We start from the raw sequence: 15,608 nt of genomic DNA, 5'->3' as shown, positions 1-15,608 counted from the left end.
GGACAGAAATTAAGAAGGATATGATGCAATGGGATAAATTACAGTTGTCATTATTGGGAAGAATCTCGGTGATAAAAATGAATGTATTGCCCAGAATGATGTTTCTGTTTCAAACAATACTAGTGATAGCAACTGATTTACCTTTTAAACAATGGCAAAAAGGCATTTCTAAATTTGTATGGCAAGGGAAAAAACCAAGAATTAAATTTAAATTATTACAAGACGCAAAACAAAGAGGGGGACTGGGACTGCCGAACCTAAAATTGTATTTTGCTGCTTGTTGTTTAGTTTGGGTGAAGGAATGGATATTGTTTAGAAATAAAAGATTATTAGATCTAGAAGGCCATGATTTGAGGTTTGGATGGCATGGTTATTTGTGGTACGATAAAGTTAAAGTTAATGTAGAATTTAAAAATCATTTCATAAGACGTGCCCTGTTGAGAATATGGTATAAATACAAACCAAGGTTATGAACTAAAGTTCCATTATGGATATCGGCACAGGAAGCCTTCTACAGAAGAGAAACTTTAGGAAAGGAAAGATGGTTAACTTATCAAGTTTTTTTGGAAAATGAACAAGGAGAATATAAAGTCAAATCGAGGGAACAACTGGCAGTACAGGGTTATAGTTTTTATTGGTTTCCTTAAAATGGACAAAAGAACTTTTGATTTTGAACAAAATAAATCGGAATTTGAAAAGTGTTTGTGCACAAATGAGGAACATGTAATTGCTAAAATGTATAAACTTTTGCTAAAAATTGAAATGGAAGAAGAACGAGTTAAAGGTTGTATGGTGAAATGGGCTAAGAATTTTGGATATAACATACAAATGGATCAATGGGAAAACATGTGGTCGAAAGGGTTGAAATTTACATTGTGTTATAATCTTAAAGAGAATTTTTATAAGATGATGTATCATTGGTATATGACCCCAGAGAAATTGTCAAGAATGTACAAAACTGTTCATAATGAGTGTTGGAAATGTAAACAACAGAAAGGGACTTTTTACCATATGTGGTGAACATGTAAACAAGCAAAAACATTCTGGAGTCAAATATGTAATCTAATGCAGAGAATTCTAAGGATTAATATCCAATTAAAAGCAGAATTGTTTCTGTTGGGCTTGATGGATTTACAAATGGAAAGGAATCATGGAAGATTGATTCAATATATGATTACTGCAGCGAGATTAATATATGCGCAAAGATGGAAAAAGGTAACACTACCAACAATTGAGGAATGGATATTAAAGTTAATGGACTTGGCAGAAATGGATAAACTGACATGTCTACTGAGAGAAAAATCAACAGCCACATTTTCCAGAGACTGGAAACTCTTTTTGGGCTTTTTGCAAGACAAAGAAAATGAATTGGAGATGACTAGTTAGAAGAAAAAAGGGAGACTATGTAATTTACTACCAAGTGAGATATGATTATATGTAATTGCTACAACTGACCAAGGATAGATCGGAAGTTGTCTGTTTGCCTATTTCCCCCCCCCCCTTTTTTTCTTTTTCTGTCTCTTTTTCTTCTCTTTTTTCTCTTTCTTCTTTTCTTTTTTTGGGGATATATTTTTATGTATTTTGTGTATTTTTACGTATTTTAAAACTTCTCAATAAAGATAATTGCATCAGTGCTGACATAGCCTTACACAGGACACATGGGAGAGGGCAAGCTATAGGGAGAGAACTTGCAGGCCACAACTGATACCTTAAACAATGTTAAGGCTGACCAACCTTTTTTTCTGTCAATGGTTGTTTTCACTTTGAGGTAATGTGTCAAGGACTACTCACCAGCTGTGGACAGCACCGCCACCACCGCCACCTCTCTCTCTCTCTCTCTCTCTCTCTCACACACACACACACCCTCCCTTCCCATCCAAGAGGCTGCCAGAGGAGTGACATAATCCTCTATCAAAAAGTCTGGGCTGATTTCTTACAAAGGGATTGTGAAGGGCTGCAAAAACATTTTGCAGGTTGCCTGTCTCTGATTAAGAGGGAGCTAGCATTCTGTAGCAGCCAGACCCTATAACTGGAGTTGAGGTGGGTTTGTCTATGTACCAGCTGTGTGGAAGTTAATGCAGCCAAGAATTTTAAAACCATCATTTCAGATAAGATGAATATGGTACAGAGCAGAATGTCAAAATGAAACTCTTGTTAACTGAAACATTACTCACTGAATCATAAACATATTTTTAAAACAATAGGAAAACCAATATATATACTTACTTGTTTGGCAGTTCTCTAGGCCAGCAGCCCAGCAGTGTCCTCTTGTGCAATTGGGATGACACTGTGGGCCTAAGAAAGTAGAGGAAAAGATATGTTTACCAATATTTTAGAAAGAACATCAAGTGGACAAAAACATTTTCTTCTAAAGGAATCATTTTAAACTTTTGGGTGGACCTCCAGGAGATATCATCATTCACAGACATCCTGAGAACTAATTAGTGGCATCATGGTAATTCATAGTAAACAATTAGGTTGTAAACCAGAGTACCTAATGTGTGCCGTGCAGGTATGAGGAATGCAGTAGTCAAGGAGGGAGATGGTCACAGCATGGACTTTACTTAAGGGGGCAGATGGAAATCAATTATATCACCATTTCTACATCATAAGCTTTAGCATAACCACAGAAATGGTCCCAAATGCTGGATGCTTCTCAACCAACACATCCAAGCAAAATATAGATAGAATCACAGTTGGACACATCATTTGTCATGCACGCCTGTTCTTGAAAATGGACTGCCTTTAGGTCGATTCCAACTTACGGTGACCCTATAAATAAGATTTTCACGGTAAGTGGTATTCAGAGGTGATTTACCATTGCCTTCCTCTGAGGCTGAGAGGCAGTGACTGGCCCCAGGTCACCCAGTGAGCTTCATGGCTATGTGGGGATTTGAACCCTGGTCTCCCAGGTCATAGTGCAACACTCTAACCACTATGCCACACTGGCTCTCGTATGCCTGTTGTTAATTAGAAGAAATTGGCAAAAGACTATTTTGAGCAACAATCATAAAATGTAGTGAATAAGTAAACCACAAACACTTCCAACATGTTTATTCTATCTGCTGGCTACTTTATATCCTCAGCCACATTTGTTAAGTTTACCAGAAGTTTGGCTCTGTCTTTTAGGCATAGAACCACACACACACACACACGCACACAAAAAGCAGGAGCTATGAAAAATTGATGTTGATTCTACATTTCCTCTTCCTGGCGAACCTGGAAAACATATATAGGTGAACTCGGAAAAAATGTGTTTTTTGTTCTACTGACTGGGAACTAGTTTCTATCTATATATGCAGCCATAGTCAATAAACTAAAATCATGAACTAATTCTTATCTCTAGGATTTCCTAGAGGTTTTTTTTTTTTTTTGTAGTATACATAAAAACCTATACCGATTTTTGTACCTTGCCACTCAAATGTCTCTAGCTACAATTTCTGTAGTGTTGTCAGAACTGTTGTTATGTGCCTTCAAGTTGATTATGACTTATGGAGACCCTATGAATCGGCGACCCTATGAATCAGTGACCTCCTATAGCATCTGTTATAAACCCCCCCTGTTCAGATCTTGTAAGTACAGGTCTGTGGCTTCCTTTATGGAATAAATCTATCTCTTGTTTGGCCTTCTTCTCTTTCTACTTCCTTCTGTTTTTCCCACCATTATTGTCTTTTCTAGTGAATTATGTCTTCTCATTATGTGTCCAAAGTACGATAATCTCAGTTTCATCATTTTAGCTTCTAATGGTAGTTCTGGTTTAATCTGTTCTAACACCCAACAAAAGCTAAAAATGACTGGACAGCACCCATGTTGCATTAAAATAGTATTCACAGTTTCAGGCTTAATATCCATAAAAACAGAGTAAGGGAATAATACAGTCAACAGAGCACAAAGAGTCTCCCTTATAACACATGCTTGTAATATTCATGTCATACATTTTTAGGAACTAACAGTGAAGCAGCCCTTCATTTATATACCATGCAAATATTGCATGATACAAACAAATTGCATTTTATGATGAGGCAAATGCAATTAGTAAATTGGAAGTGATCATATTTTTAAAAAGTGCCTATGTATCATGCTGTTATTGCAGTAAACCCCAATAATATATATATACATATTTCATAGCATACTTACAAGTTGTTAACAATATTTCTGCACTTTCAGAGGTGTCAAACTGTACAAAGCCTTTGCCGTATATTTTATCAACAATGTCGTCCCAAAGAACATTATCCATGTTGCAAAGGTAAGGATTATTGCTGAATTTTACTCCTCCAATTAGAATTTCTGCCAAGAGAAGTTAGGACAAAGGCATCAAGAAATGCTTTTCAACCTAGAATGGAAAAAGGGAGGGGGAGATATGTGTGTATATATCTGAGCTCCTGCCAGGAGGAAAGGCAGGATATAAGTCAAATAATAAATAAATAAATATTTGATTTTGTGTGTGCATATGTAGGAAGACAATGGTGGTCTGTACAACTCAGCATTGCAGATGACAGTATTGCATTTGGGTTTGGAAAACATGGGTTCAGATCCCATTTCTACCTTCGTATTCCTGTGTGGGTAAGCCACTGGCCTTCCATTCTCAGTTTTCCTATCTGTAAAACTGAAGTAATATGTATTTATTGTTAAGTTCCTGGAAAGATTCACTTATTAGAAATGAGAACACATAGATATACTAAACAGAACTGTGTGTAACAGTGTAGTGAATCAGAGCTACAGGAATCAGAAACAGAAAATCCTTGATTCATAATTATTTTCAGCCATGAACTAGGTCACTGGGTGTCTTTAAGCAAGCCTGTATCTTTCAGCCCGAGCATTTTCATCTGTAATGTGGGGATAATAATACTGGTTTATCTTACAGCATTGTTACAAAGTTTGCTGAGTGACCACCTGTGAAATGCTTTGAGGAATCTAAAGTACTATTATCAGTGCCAACATTGTTGTTGGAAATTAACAAACCTTGCTTGAGGACAGGCATGCTGCTCCTTCCATATCTCACCAACAAGTTACTGGTAAATTGAATACTAAGTGTTGAGTCAATTTCAGATTTTCAAAACAACAAATTACAAGCACAATAATATAAACATTTGCAACTTTGTAGTTTGTACCCTTCCCTCCCAAATATCTCACCTGCTAAACTTCTCAATGGTAGCTCTTCAAGCCCCCCCATATTGTTAAAATTTAGTAAAACAGACAGTGCAGTATTTTCATAAAGGGTGTTTCCTCGGATTATCTGGAGATTCTCCAGAGGAATATTTTTCACTGTGTTTAATGCTATAAGCACATAACCAGCCACCTCTTGTATACTCTGTAGGGTAGACAACAGAAGGACAGAGATTATTAGACATTTTTCTTTTAAGCTATGTGAGCAACACTTAAATGCTGTTAATCTTGAGGTTTTCCCCCTTTACTTGCATTACGTTGGCAAATATTTAAGAGAAAAATTAACAACCTGAAATTCAGCAAGAGAAATTAAATCCTTTACTTATTTCAAATGATACATGGTTACTTATAAAATCAAATTAAGACAAATTCCAGAGGTAATTGGCATTAGTCTCTTCTAGAAGAAACAAGAAAGTCCAAAACACCTTGTGTTAATTGATGGAGACACAGTATCTCAAGTACGCTCTTTCATCTGTGGTTGACATGCCCTGTGGCTGCAACATGTGGACATTTTATTTTTTAGAACTTTTATTTTTGATCAAACCCAACGCGTTTCAGCCTGTTATCTACAGGCCTTCATCAGGGCATAATAGCTTATAAGATTATAAGACAAGCAAATAGCTTTCTGTACTGTGCCAATATCAAATGTCTCCCCTGATGAAGGCCTGTAGACAACAGGCTGAAACGTGTTGGGTTTTATCAAAAATAAAAGTTCCTTTTTTCAGCATCTTGGTCTTTGACCTCCTCTTTTTGAATTCTCATTTGGATGCTAGCCACCCTCTGCTTTTTTTCTTTTTTCTTTTTTAGAAACAGACCGCTAGCCGGTTTATTGACCCTGTACTTGAGATAGTGCTGCTAAACATTCTTCCTGATTTCTTACAGCAATGGCTTCATAAAGATGTGTTTGACTTTTTTGTATGCCTCTTTTCCACTTTCTAGCCTTCACAATGGCTCACAACTTCTATAACAAAATTAAAGTTACAAAAAACCTAACAGCATAACAGTGCAACTGACAAAATGCTAACTGAAGTCAATAAGCAACACAGTAGCCATCAATACAGATTCATAATGCTACCAACACAGATATGGCCACAACAAATAAAAACAGCGTCACAGTTAACCGTTAAATCACCTGATATATCACTAAAGAAGAGCCTTAATTTTGTGGCCACATTATACCAATGCAGGCTCATCCCGGGGACAGCATTTGGTAAACTGTGCACAAGTAGTGAAAAAAACCTCTTCAATCATCACCCATCTTATCTAAATTTATATCCCATTGTTCTCATCACTAACAGTAGTGTATCAAATAATCATAACAAACATGATATAAACAAATACAGGAAAGCTTGTTTGCTTGGCACACTTTAGTGCTGTACCCTTGAAGCTTTTAGAGGGTCGATCCATTAAGTAATACTGCCCTTGCAATAGGTGGAGTCAGCTTTACACATTCCTTTTAAATGAAGTTTTTATCATGGGGCTTTTGAAGATCTTGTATTATGTAACTGTATTTAATGTGTGGTTGGTGGATAGCAAATAAAGTATTTCAATTTTATTCAACAATATAAATAAAGACTATAACAACTGCAGTCATCTGTTTTAACTTTCAGATGTTTGCTAAAAACTGATCTGCAGCCAGGTTTCTGCAGATAATTAAAAATATATATAATTGTTGTAATCTGCTCTGATATTAAATGAAATTATTATTTAAATTTATACCCTACTCTTCCTCTGAAAAGGAGCCCAGGGCAGCTAAACAAAAAGTGATAAAACAATAAAAACATCTTGAAAACAATTCCAATACAGATGCAGACTGGGAAAGAGGTGCTGGAAAGACAACAGTCTAATATATAAGGGGAGGGAATTCCAAAGTGTAGATGCCACAACACTGAAGGCCCAATTCCTATATTGTGTGGAATGGACCTCTTGATAAGATGGTATATGCAGAAGGCCCTCATCTGCAGAGCTCAATTTCGAATATAAGGAGTGAGATGATCTTTCAGGTTAGCAGAATAATTTCTTAATAAATAAATAAAGTCTTCTGTACTCACACAACACTGGAAAACTGAAAGCTACTGGATGGGCTGGTTTAGCCTATGTTTTAGTGGTAATTGCATGAGCTAGAACAAGCCTGATTATTCCAGGGGCCCTTATTCTGCCTAGAGCAGATGGAAAACATACATGCACATACACACTCACTTTTTTCTTTTTCAGGAATTCCTAGGCTATCAATATAAAGCATGAACTTGTTTGAAGTGCAACAGTTCCCAATAGCTGGGTGCACCAAAATGTGTTTGTGTGGGGCTTATCAAAGCTGTCCTTGCTGTATTACTCAGGCTCCCAGTTGCTACTTCCAAGGGCAAAAGACTGGTGCAGACAAGTAGCTCCTGTGACAAAAGGATGGGACAGGATGGTATTTTAGGAGGTGGAATTTGGTCAGCTGACAGCTCCGCTGGCTTTTTCAAAGTGGCCTACCCCCTCAAAAACCTAGGTGCTAACTAAGGTGTGCATGGCTGCCTCCATAGGTTGCAACAAGCATTCATCTTCCTTCTCAACTTCATCTGAACCAGAGAAATATGACTCACTGCACTAACCTTCAAGAAAGTAAGGTTATGCGTGTTATCCACATAAGTGATTTCTAGATTGCCAAGCACCACCTCACAGTCCTCATACATTTTCTTCAGGCTGTTGTAGTGGTCTTCCACACTTGCAAGCTGTGTTAGCCTGTTGCTGGTTCCTTGGCAAACTGTAGACATAGAAAGAAAAAAGTAGTCATGACATACTGCTAGCAAAATGGTACATGCAGAGTTTATGATTATTGTCTAAACCTCTTTAGAAGCCACTAAGAAAATATCAACACAAACTTTACATACACAAATACAACTTTCTTTATAATATTTTAAGCTGCTTTTCTATGAAACAAAATCCAGAACAAATTACAAAAACCACACACACACTACAGCAATAAAAATCAGCAGCAAAACAATGGAATCCTTTATATATTGAGACGGGAAGTGGGGAAGTCAAATTTAAACAAGATCAATATCAGTATCAATACAAAAGCAAGGGAAATAAAAGCACTAAAAGCTGTTAAAGCCACAGAGAACAAAAATATCTTAACTTATTTTCTCAATGATCTAAGTGTTCATAGGGTTGTTAGGTCAGGAACATCCTAGCCCCTGAAATTTCAGGGCCAAAACATGAGATCTAGGGAAGGCCTCTGGTGATGTCACGAGTGAGCCCTGGTGATGTCATAAAGCATGATAAATTAAGCACCAACAACAGTTGCCTGGAGCATGTCATTCAAATAAAAAGGACAAAGTCTACCAAATGAGAAAGTATTTCCCTTGTTGGAAATTAAGACAGAACTCTTAGCTTAAAGAGGGTAATCCCAGGTCCAGTTGAAATGAGTGGATCATTCCTTCTCACCTGCTTCGGGAGCCTGGGTAGGGAACATTTAATCTAGTCTACTTGCTTCAGGCACTAAGGACCATCGTAGGAAGAGGGGAGCCTAGCAGCGTGGAGGTGTTAGATGGGAACTCTCAGTAGTAAAGATTGATGCTCCTGAAGGCTGCAATTCTCAACACACTTAAGGACTAAGCCCCATAGAACTCAATAGGAGTTACTTCTGAGTATGTATGGTAAGGATTGCATAATTACTATCAGATCCTCTTAAAAACCCATCAGTTTCTCCTATTCTTTGCTTCTGCCTGACCACACAATATCACATATCATTTTTGCACTTTTAAATGTTTAACATCAATTCTATTACAATATGCATTGGCGGTGAGGAATTTTATTCTTCCTTGTAAATTGTTAAAATTTTAATTGTGATTTTCAATATGTGTTAACTGTCATCATGGAAAATTCCAGTTTTTAATGTTAGCAATGAATTTATTTCTTTTGAATGCTAACATTAAATTTGTATCTGTTTTTATTTTGAAGTGAATTAGATTTGGTACATACTGGAATTCTAGAAGGGTAGCTGCATCATAGTCTGTTGGAGAAAAACTAACAAGAGTTGTTGTGGCACCTTAAAAACTAACACATTCTATTTATTTATTTACATATCGATAAACTGCATTTTCATAAAAATAGTAGAAGGTGGTATACACCACACAAAATTATAATTATGGCATCAGCCAGGGCTGGCTAAAGGTTTTTGGTCCAAGGGTGCATTGATCCTTGGCCAGCCCTCTGGAGGCTGCACTGGGGGTGACCAAAAGTATGTTTTGCTACCCCATACTCTCACAGGCACACTCACCCTGAGTCCCCTCAGGATGATAAAGCAGTACACACAATGTGAAGTCTCACTGCAACCTCATGTCATCAGCCTAGCAAACTACCAGACTTTCCAAACCCTAAACTGTTTGATTGAGCTAACAGAATCCCAGTTAGGTCAAGACATTTTCCTGCCCCAAGGCTATTGTTTCCCATCAAAGAAAGTACCAGCAGATCCCATCTTCTGAAGCTGCATTCCCAAGACACCCATCCCATCAAGGTAACTTCAATGTCCCTTTTCAAGGGAGCCTCAAAGCTGAGATTATGCCAGGCAAAGTCTTTTGATGTAAGGCCTACAAGCCTTCTTTCTAAGGTTGCCAACTGTCCAGAAAGAAAAAAAACCCTCCACCTTACCCTGCTTTTGTCACTGAATAAAACAGGGAAACCCCACACTGATTTTACCATGCCAACAACTTCTCTCTAGAAATGAAGAGAGAGGAGAAAAGGGGTTTATAATTATGGTTGCCAGCAGGCTTGCTCTTGGGCTTTTAACTGCACAGGAATTAGCACAGCACTTTTCATGGCAGGGAGATCAGCATTTATCACATGCTGAAACCTAAAGAGTTGCTGTTAAAAGGAAGTTATCATGGCTACCTGAGAAGTTGGCACTGTACGTAGTTCATCCCCAAACCCATCCCAGAGATACCCAGGTGATCCCATGGCTAGAATCCGACTCCCGTGTGCCTTCCTTGTAGCATAAAAATCAATTCCCCAGCCCATCAATATCGATCCCCTCATCCCTTCCCACTTTTTCTTTTTTTGGTGCCAATTAGGATAACCAGCTTCTATCACAATGACCACCACCCAATTCAAGCCCTATATTATTACTTCCCCCTCCAACAATGACTCCTTCAAAAGCCTCACAAAAGTACCTTCCCTGAAATCATCAAGCTCCTGAGCTTCCTTCACCTTCAGTCAGCCTCTTCCACCACCACTTCAGGGAAGTGCCTCCCTCAACTCATGGCTGAGAGGGGATGGAGCCAGAGAGGAAAGCACCACCTCAAACCATAGAGCCATGGCAAGGGCTATAACAGAGCAATGTGAGGCCCAGGCATAAAAAGGAAGAGGGACAGAGGGATAGAAAGTGGGCAAGTCTTTTGCTGCACATGCTGAGGGACTCTGGAAAAGTGGTGGATTGCAGGACCTAGTGACCATGACTACAGAATGCGCTCTGGCTGTTCCTTTCTCTCTCTGTCTCTCACCTGCACTCTCGACTGCTCAGAGTTTTAACCCCTCACCTGTCAGCCCAGAGGCTGATCCAGGCCCGGACGTCTGGGAACCCTAGGTGTTCATACTTCTGTTGCCTGGGGCAGTAAAGGCATTCCACAAGTAGGGTACCATTTCTGAGAATTGCCCCCCTTTAGTTGACAGCTGCCCAAACCTCATCCAGTGGTGGCACCAATGGGGGCTTGTAATGCAAATCTTAAATTTGGGCAGTTTCATGAAGTAGAACTTGGTTCTTTAATAGTCCTACGCTGTTTAGACTTTTACAGGTTAAAAAGCAGCACCATCTAATGAGTCCAGAACTGCACAGGAAGTGAATACAGATCTTTTAACTTTGTTACTTTCTCCCTCCCTCTTGATGAATGGCATATTGATGGAATTCAGGTCATAAAACTCAAAAGATTTTCTGAGAAAGCTTTCTGAGCTTATACTTTCAATATCAGCAAACTGAAATTGTGGGATACTTGAGACATCTCTCTACCCCAGCTCCCAGGGACTTAAATCTGTTAAGCGTTTATGCACCAATTACCAATGTAAAATTCAAAATGTCCAATATGTAAGGGTTTTTGGCTGGGAACTAAAATGTATTTCAAAAGACCTCATTATGCATTTTTAGTGGGAAAAGTCTAATAGCTCTACACAGAACAATTAAGGTTATACAGGCCTATGGCTGAGTAATGGGGAAAAAATTAGTGTCTCTCTTACATTCTATTGTTACCTATATAGCAAAGCCAGAATGACAAAAATGAATGCAGCTATTTTTAACTCATTTAAGAAGAATAGCACTTAAAGTTCATCTATGTGAAATGTAATTTGTAATTTTGTATATGACCTGCCTAACTCAAAGCATTTATTTTAGAAAAAGAAAAAAAAACAATTCCTGCAATCATGTAAAGGCTATTTTTATATAGCTAAAATTAAAACAGTGTTCCATGCCATGCATTTTGGGTACTCTGTTAACAGGGTTTTGTAGCAAGACTACAGCTGAACGTCAAAAATACTAAAGTAATGATAAGAGAAGATTTATTTAACTTTAATGTTGACAGTGAGGACATTGAACTTGTCAAGGATTATCAATACCTTGGCACAGTCATTAACCACAATTGAGACAACAGTCAAGAAATTTGAAGAAGGCTAGGACTGGGGAGGGCAGCTCTGAGAGAACTAGAAAAGGTCTTCAGATGCAAAGATGTATCACTGAACACTAAAGTCAGGATCATTCAGACCATGGTATTCCCGATCTCTATGTATGGATGTGAAAGTTTATTTATTTATTTATTTATTAAATTTATACCCCGCCTTATGGCCAAAAGGCCCTCAAGGCGGCTTACAAAAACACGAATATAACACATCATAATGCATCAATACGATAATGCAATTCTCAAAATTATTGGGTTTGTAGCAGGTGTGGAGAAAAATGTAATTCTTTCTTCCTATGCTGTGAAGGCTATTTGCATTCGGGGGAACTCCCGAGAGTTGGACAGTGAAAAAAGCGGATAAGAGAAAAATCAACTCATTTGAAATGTGGTGTTGGAGGAGAGCTTTGCGCATACCATGGACTGCAAAAAAGACAAATAATTGGGTGTAAGAACAAATTAAACCAGAACTGTCACTAGAAGCTAAAATGATGAAACTGAGGTTATCATACTTTGGACACATAATGAGAAGACATGATTCATTAGAAAAGATAATAATGCTGGGAAAAACAGAAGGGAGTAGAAAAAGAGGAAGGCCAAACAAGAGATGACTTGATTCCATAAAGGAAGCCACAGACCTAAACTTGCAAGATCTGAACAGGGTGGTTTATGCTATTGGAAGTCGCTGATTCATAGGGTCGCCATAAGTCGTAATCGACTTGAAGGCACATAACAACAACACCATGCCATGCCAACCACAATGGTGGAAATAGAACTGTGCATGATCACTGTCAAGTGCCCAGTGCTGCAAAGTCTAATTTCTTTTGACTTGGGAGATACCATGTACCTGCAACATTGCAGGTAAGAAGTCAGCCAATGTAGACAGAGACTATAATTGCTTGCTTCAGCAACCAGTTACCCAAACTGATGAAATGCAGCAGGAAGTCACACAGAATCGTCTGGCTAGGATAATTTCTATACCAATCAACAGAAACCCAGAGACTCAGGCAGCTGAAGACTGGTGCCTGACACAAATATTCTGTTTCATGCACCTGATGCACGAGTAGTCCATTGCAGTGAAAGAGGCCATGATCCAACAGTGCAGCAAAAGGGAAATATGCAGAAAAAAAATAGTATGTTTGAGTGACTGATGGGGACAGTTCAACAATATTTGGTGGTGGCCAACTTAGTTTTAAAAGGAGAGTAGACAAAATTAATGGAGTTTAAAGGTATCAATGGCTACTAATCAAGATGGCTATATGTTACCTCAAAGGTCAGAGGTGGCATGCCTCTGAAAACCAGTTGCTGAGGAGCAACAGAGGGAGAATGCTACTGCCCTTATGTCATGTTTGTATCACTTATTGTGGCCACTGTGGGAAACAGTGTGCTGGACTAGAAAGGTCTTCGGTCTGATCCATCAGGGCTCTATTTACATTTTTTGAAAGTTAAAGGGATTGCTGCTAAAATAAAAACTAATAAACCACGTTTCTTCCCTGCAGTGAGGGTAAGGAATTATAGATGTACCTGCTATTTATCCCTTTTATTATACTTTCAACATACAGAACTGTTTACAATCTTTATCTATGGCCAGAATACAATACCCGTTCTCTCAAATGAATGCTCACATGCAGCCTTGAACTGCCTAGGGACAAACTTATTGTGAAAACAAAATGTTGGTGCTTCTTTTTTGTGATGACTTTCACATACAAGGCCACAAAGATACTGTTTGACATTGGCTCACAGCACAAGAATTATCAGTCTGATAAAAAAAACTACTGTTGCACAAGCTACAGAGCTGCCAGGCACACAGAACATCCTTACAAGTTACATTATATAAAATGGCTACATTTGAAATACCACCATACTATCTACAAGTAAGTGATTAATAGATTTGATTCCATTCATAAAAATGCCTTCCCATATTGTAATTACAAGCACAGTTAAAACGTGCAAAATCCGAATTAGATCAATGCAGCAACAGGCCTCATTCACATGATCAAATCTTGTCTTAGTGAGCCAAGATTGCAAAAGCTTAATGCATGTGCGTGCAGCCCCTATGCTCCTACTTCACCCCTCTCTTAATATGAGTGGGAAAACAATCCAGGGAGCCGCAGTTCACCATAGCTTCCTGTTGTATGCGAACCAGGAACGATAGTTAACGGCTTCCAAACAAGCCAAGATTCAGATTGCGGTGACTTTCTGCAACTTTGCTAAATATTATCATCTCTGTAGTACTTGTAATAGAGAGCCAGTGCGGTGTAGTGCTTAAGAGTGTTGAACTGTGACCTGGGAGACCAGGGCTCGAATCCCCACATAGCCATGAAGCTCACTGGGTGACCTGGGGCCAGTCACTGCCTCTCAGCCTCAGAGGAAGGCAATGGTGAACCACCTCTGAATACCTCTTACCATGAAAACCCTATTCATGGGATCGCCATAAGTCGGAATCGACTTGAAGGCAGTCCATTTCCATTTTTCAGTACTTGTAACAGAGCCTTTACTTTTTATGTTGCATCAGCTCAACTTAATTCAATAAATCGTTAACCGTTTTATAAAACTTAACATTACACAGACTTTGAAAGAGCTTTCTCTGCCAACATGGTTTTGACTTCAAACATACTCCAGTTCTTGCAATATTTTTGTGACAGTACTCATTGGTATTGGCACCTCTTTTTTGTTGCCCACAGCAATGATTCTGGGCTAGCATCCATGGCACTTTTATCAAGATTAGAGTACTGGTATCTTTTTTTTTTAACCAAAAAAGCATGCATGCACTCTTTCCAGTTCTAGTTTAATATCCAAGTAGAAACACATATTCATTCTAAACCTGGAACCTCCATTTATCTTATCTTGGGAACTTCTAAAATCCGGTCTTGGCTTTAAATTATTTTTATCAGACCAGTACAGGGAAACTGAAATACACACAAAAGACAGGAGATGAAATGCAAATATAAAGGGGGGAAATTAACGTAAAGTAGAAACTATTTTGATATCTATATATAAGTAAGGAAGCTCAATGTTTCTTTGCCAAAATAGTACTAACACAGATTCCCAAACACTTTATTTGCATGCTATAATTAACTACATACATTGTGGGCTTATGTACACAAATTGCACCATAAGTGGCTTCCAAGCACAAACACCTCCCCACCCTCCTAAAGTTCCTCACATATGGTGAAGAAAGTTGCTCCCTCCCCACTTTACTTAAGGATGCAGAAATGTTTCCTGAAAACTTCTATACACAGAAGCACCACCAAGGTCTAGAAAGAGATGCCTTTCCTCTAGGCTCCGTTTCTCTCCCTGATTTCCCATGGGCTGACATTTCGGTACTTGAATACGCTCATGTTCAATGTGTACAACACATCTTACTTCGGCACAGGCATCTCAACATACGTACCTAGGATTTAACCCTAGCCAGTGATTACCAGCAGAAGACAGGAACATAGGAATCTGCCTTATACCAAATTAGTGCAATAGTAATAAAGCCTCATCATATAACTGAGTCAGACCATTGATCCATGTAGCTCAGTATTGCCTGCGGTGACAGGCAGTGATTCTGCAGGGTTTCCAATGGGACATTTCCTGCCCTACCAGGGATTCAGCAGGAGACCTTCTGCAAGGAGATCCTGTCAGAAGGGTGAGGTCTCAAGCTCCAGGGTCAATGCAAAGGAGTTGTGTCATTTAATATTTAATATTTGAGATTAATCCTGCATCTCTTTAGTGCAGTATGGCAGAATGAGGCATAAGAGGCTACATTAAAATAAAGGTTCCAGCCAACACAGCTGAAAGGAAGTTGTCTACTGA

General features: G+C 38.6%; 1 protein-coding gene across 4 annotated transcripts in view; it reads right to left on the bottom strand.

The window, feature by feature from the left end:
- The window catches only part of EGFR (epidermal growth factor receptor), a 253,092-nt gene that overhangs the window by 99,326 nt on the left and 138,158 nt on the right, over window positions 1–15,608 (bottom strand). For all 4 annotated transcript variants that reach the window (XM_061586833.1, XM_061586830.1, XM_061586831.1 and 1 more), the window contains exons 2-5: window positions 7,761–7,912; window positions 5,134–5,311; window positions 4,138–4,287; window positions 2,227–2,295 (exon numbers count right to left, since the gene is read on the bottom strand). In XM_061586833.1, the coding sequence (XP_061442817.1) occupies window positions 2,227–2,295; window positions 4,138–4,287; window positions 5,134–5,311; window positions 7,761–7,912 (549 nt within the window). The remainder of the gene's footprint in view (window positions 1–2,226; window positions 2,296–4,137; window positions 4,288–5,133; window positions 5,312–7,760; window positions 7,913–15,608) is intronic.

The sequence above is a fragment of the Rhineura floridana genome, chromosome 10 (assembly GCF_030035675.1).
Source record: "Rhineura floridana isolate rRhiFlo1 chromosome 10, rRhiFlo1.hap2, whole genome shotgun sequence".
NCBI lineage: Eukaryota > Metazoa > Chordata > Lepidosauria > Squamata > Rhineuridae > Rhineura > Rhineura floridana.
This window is presented reverse-complemented; position numbering and strand designations above follow the sequence as displayed.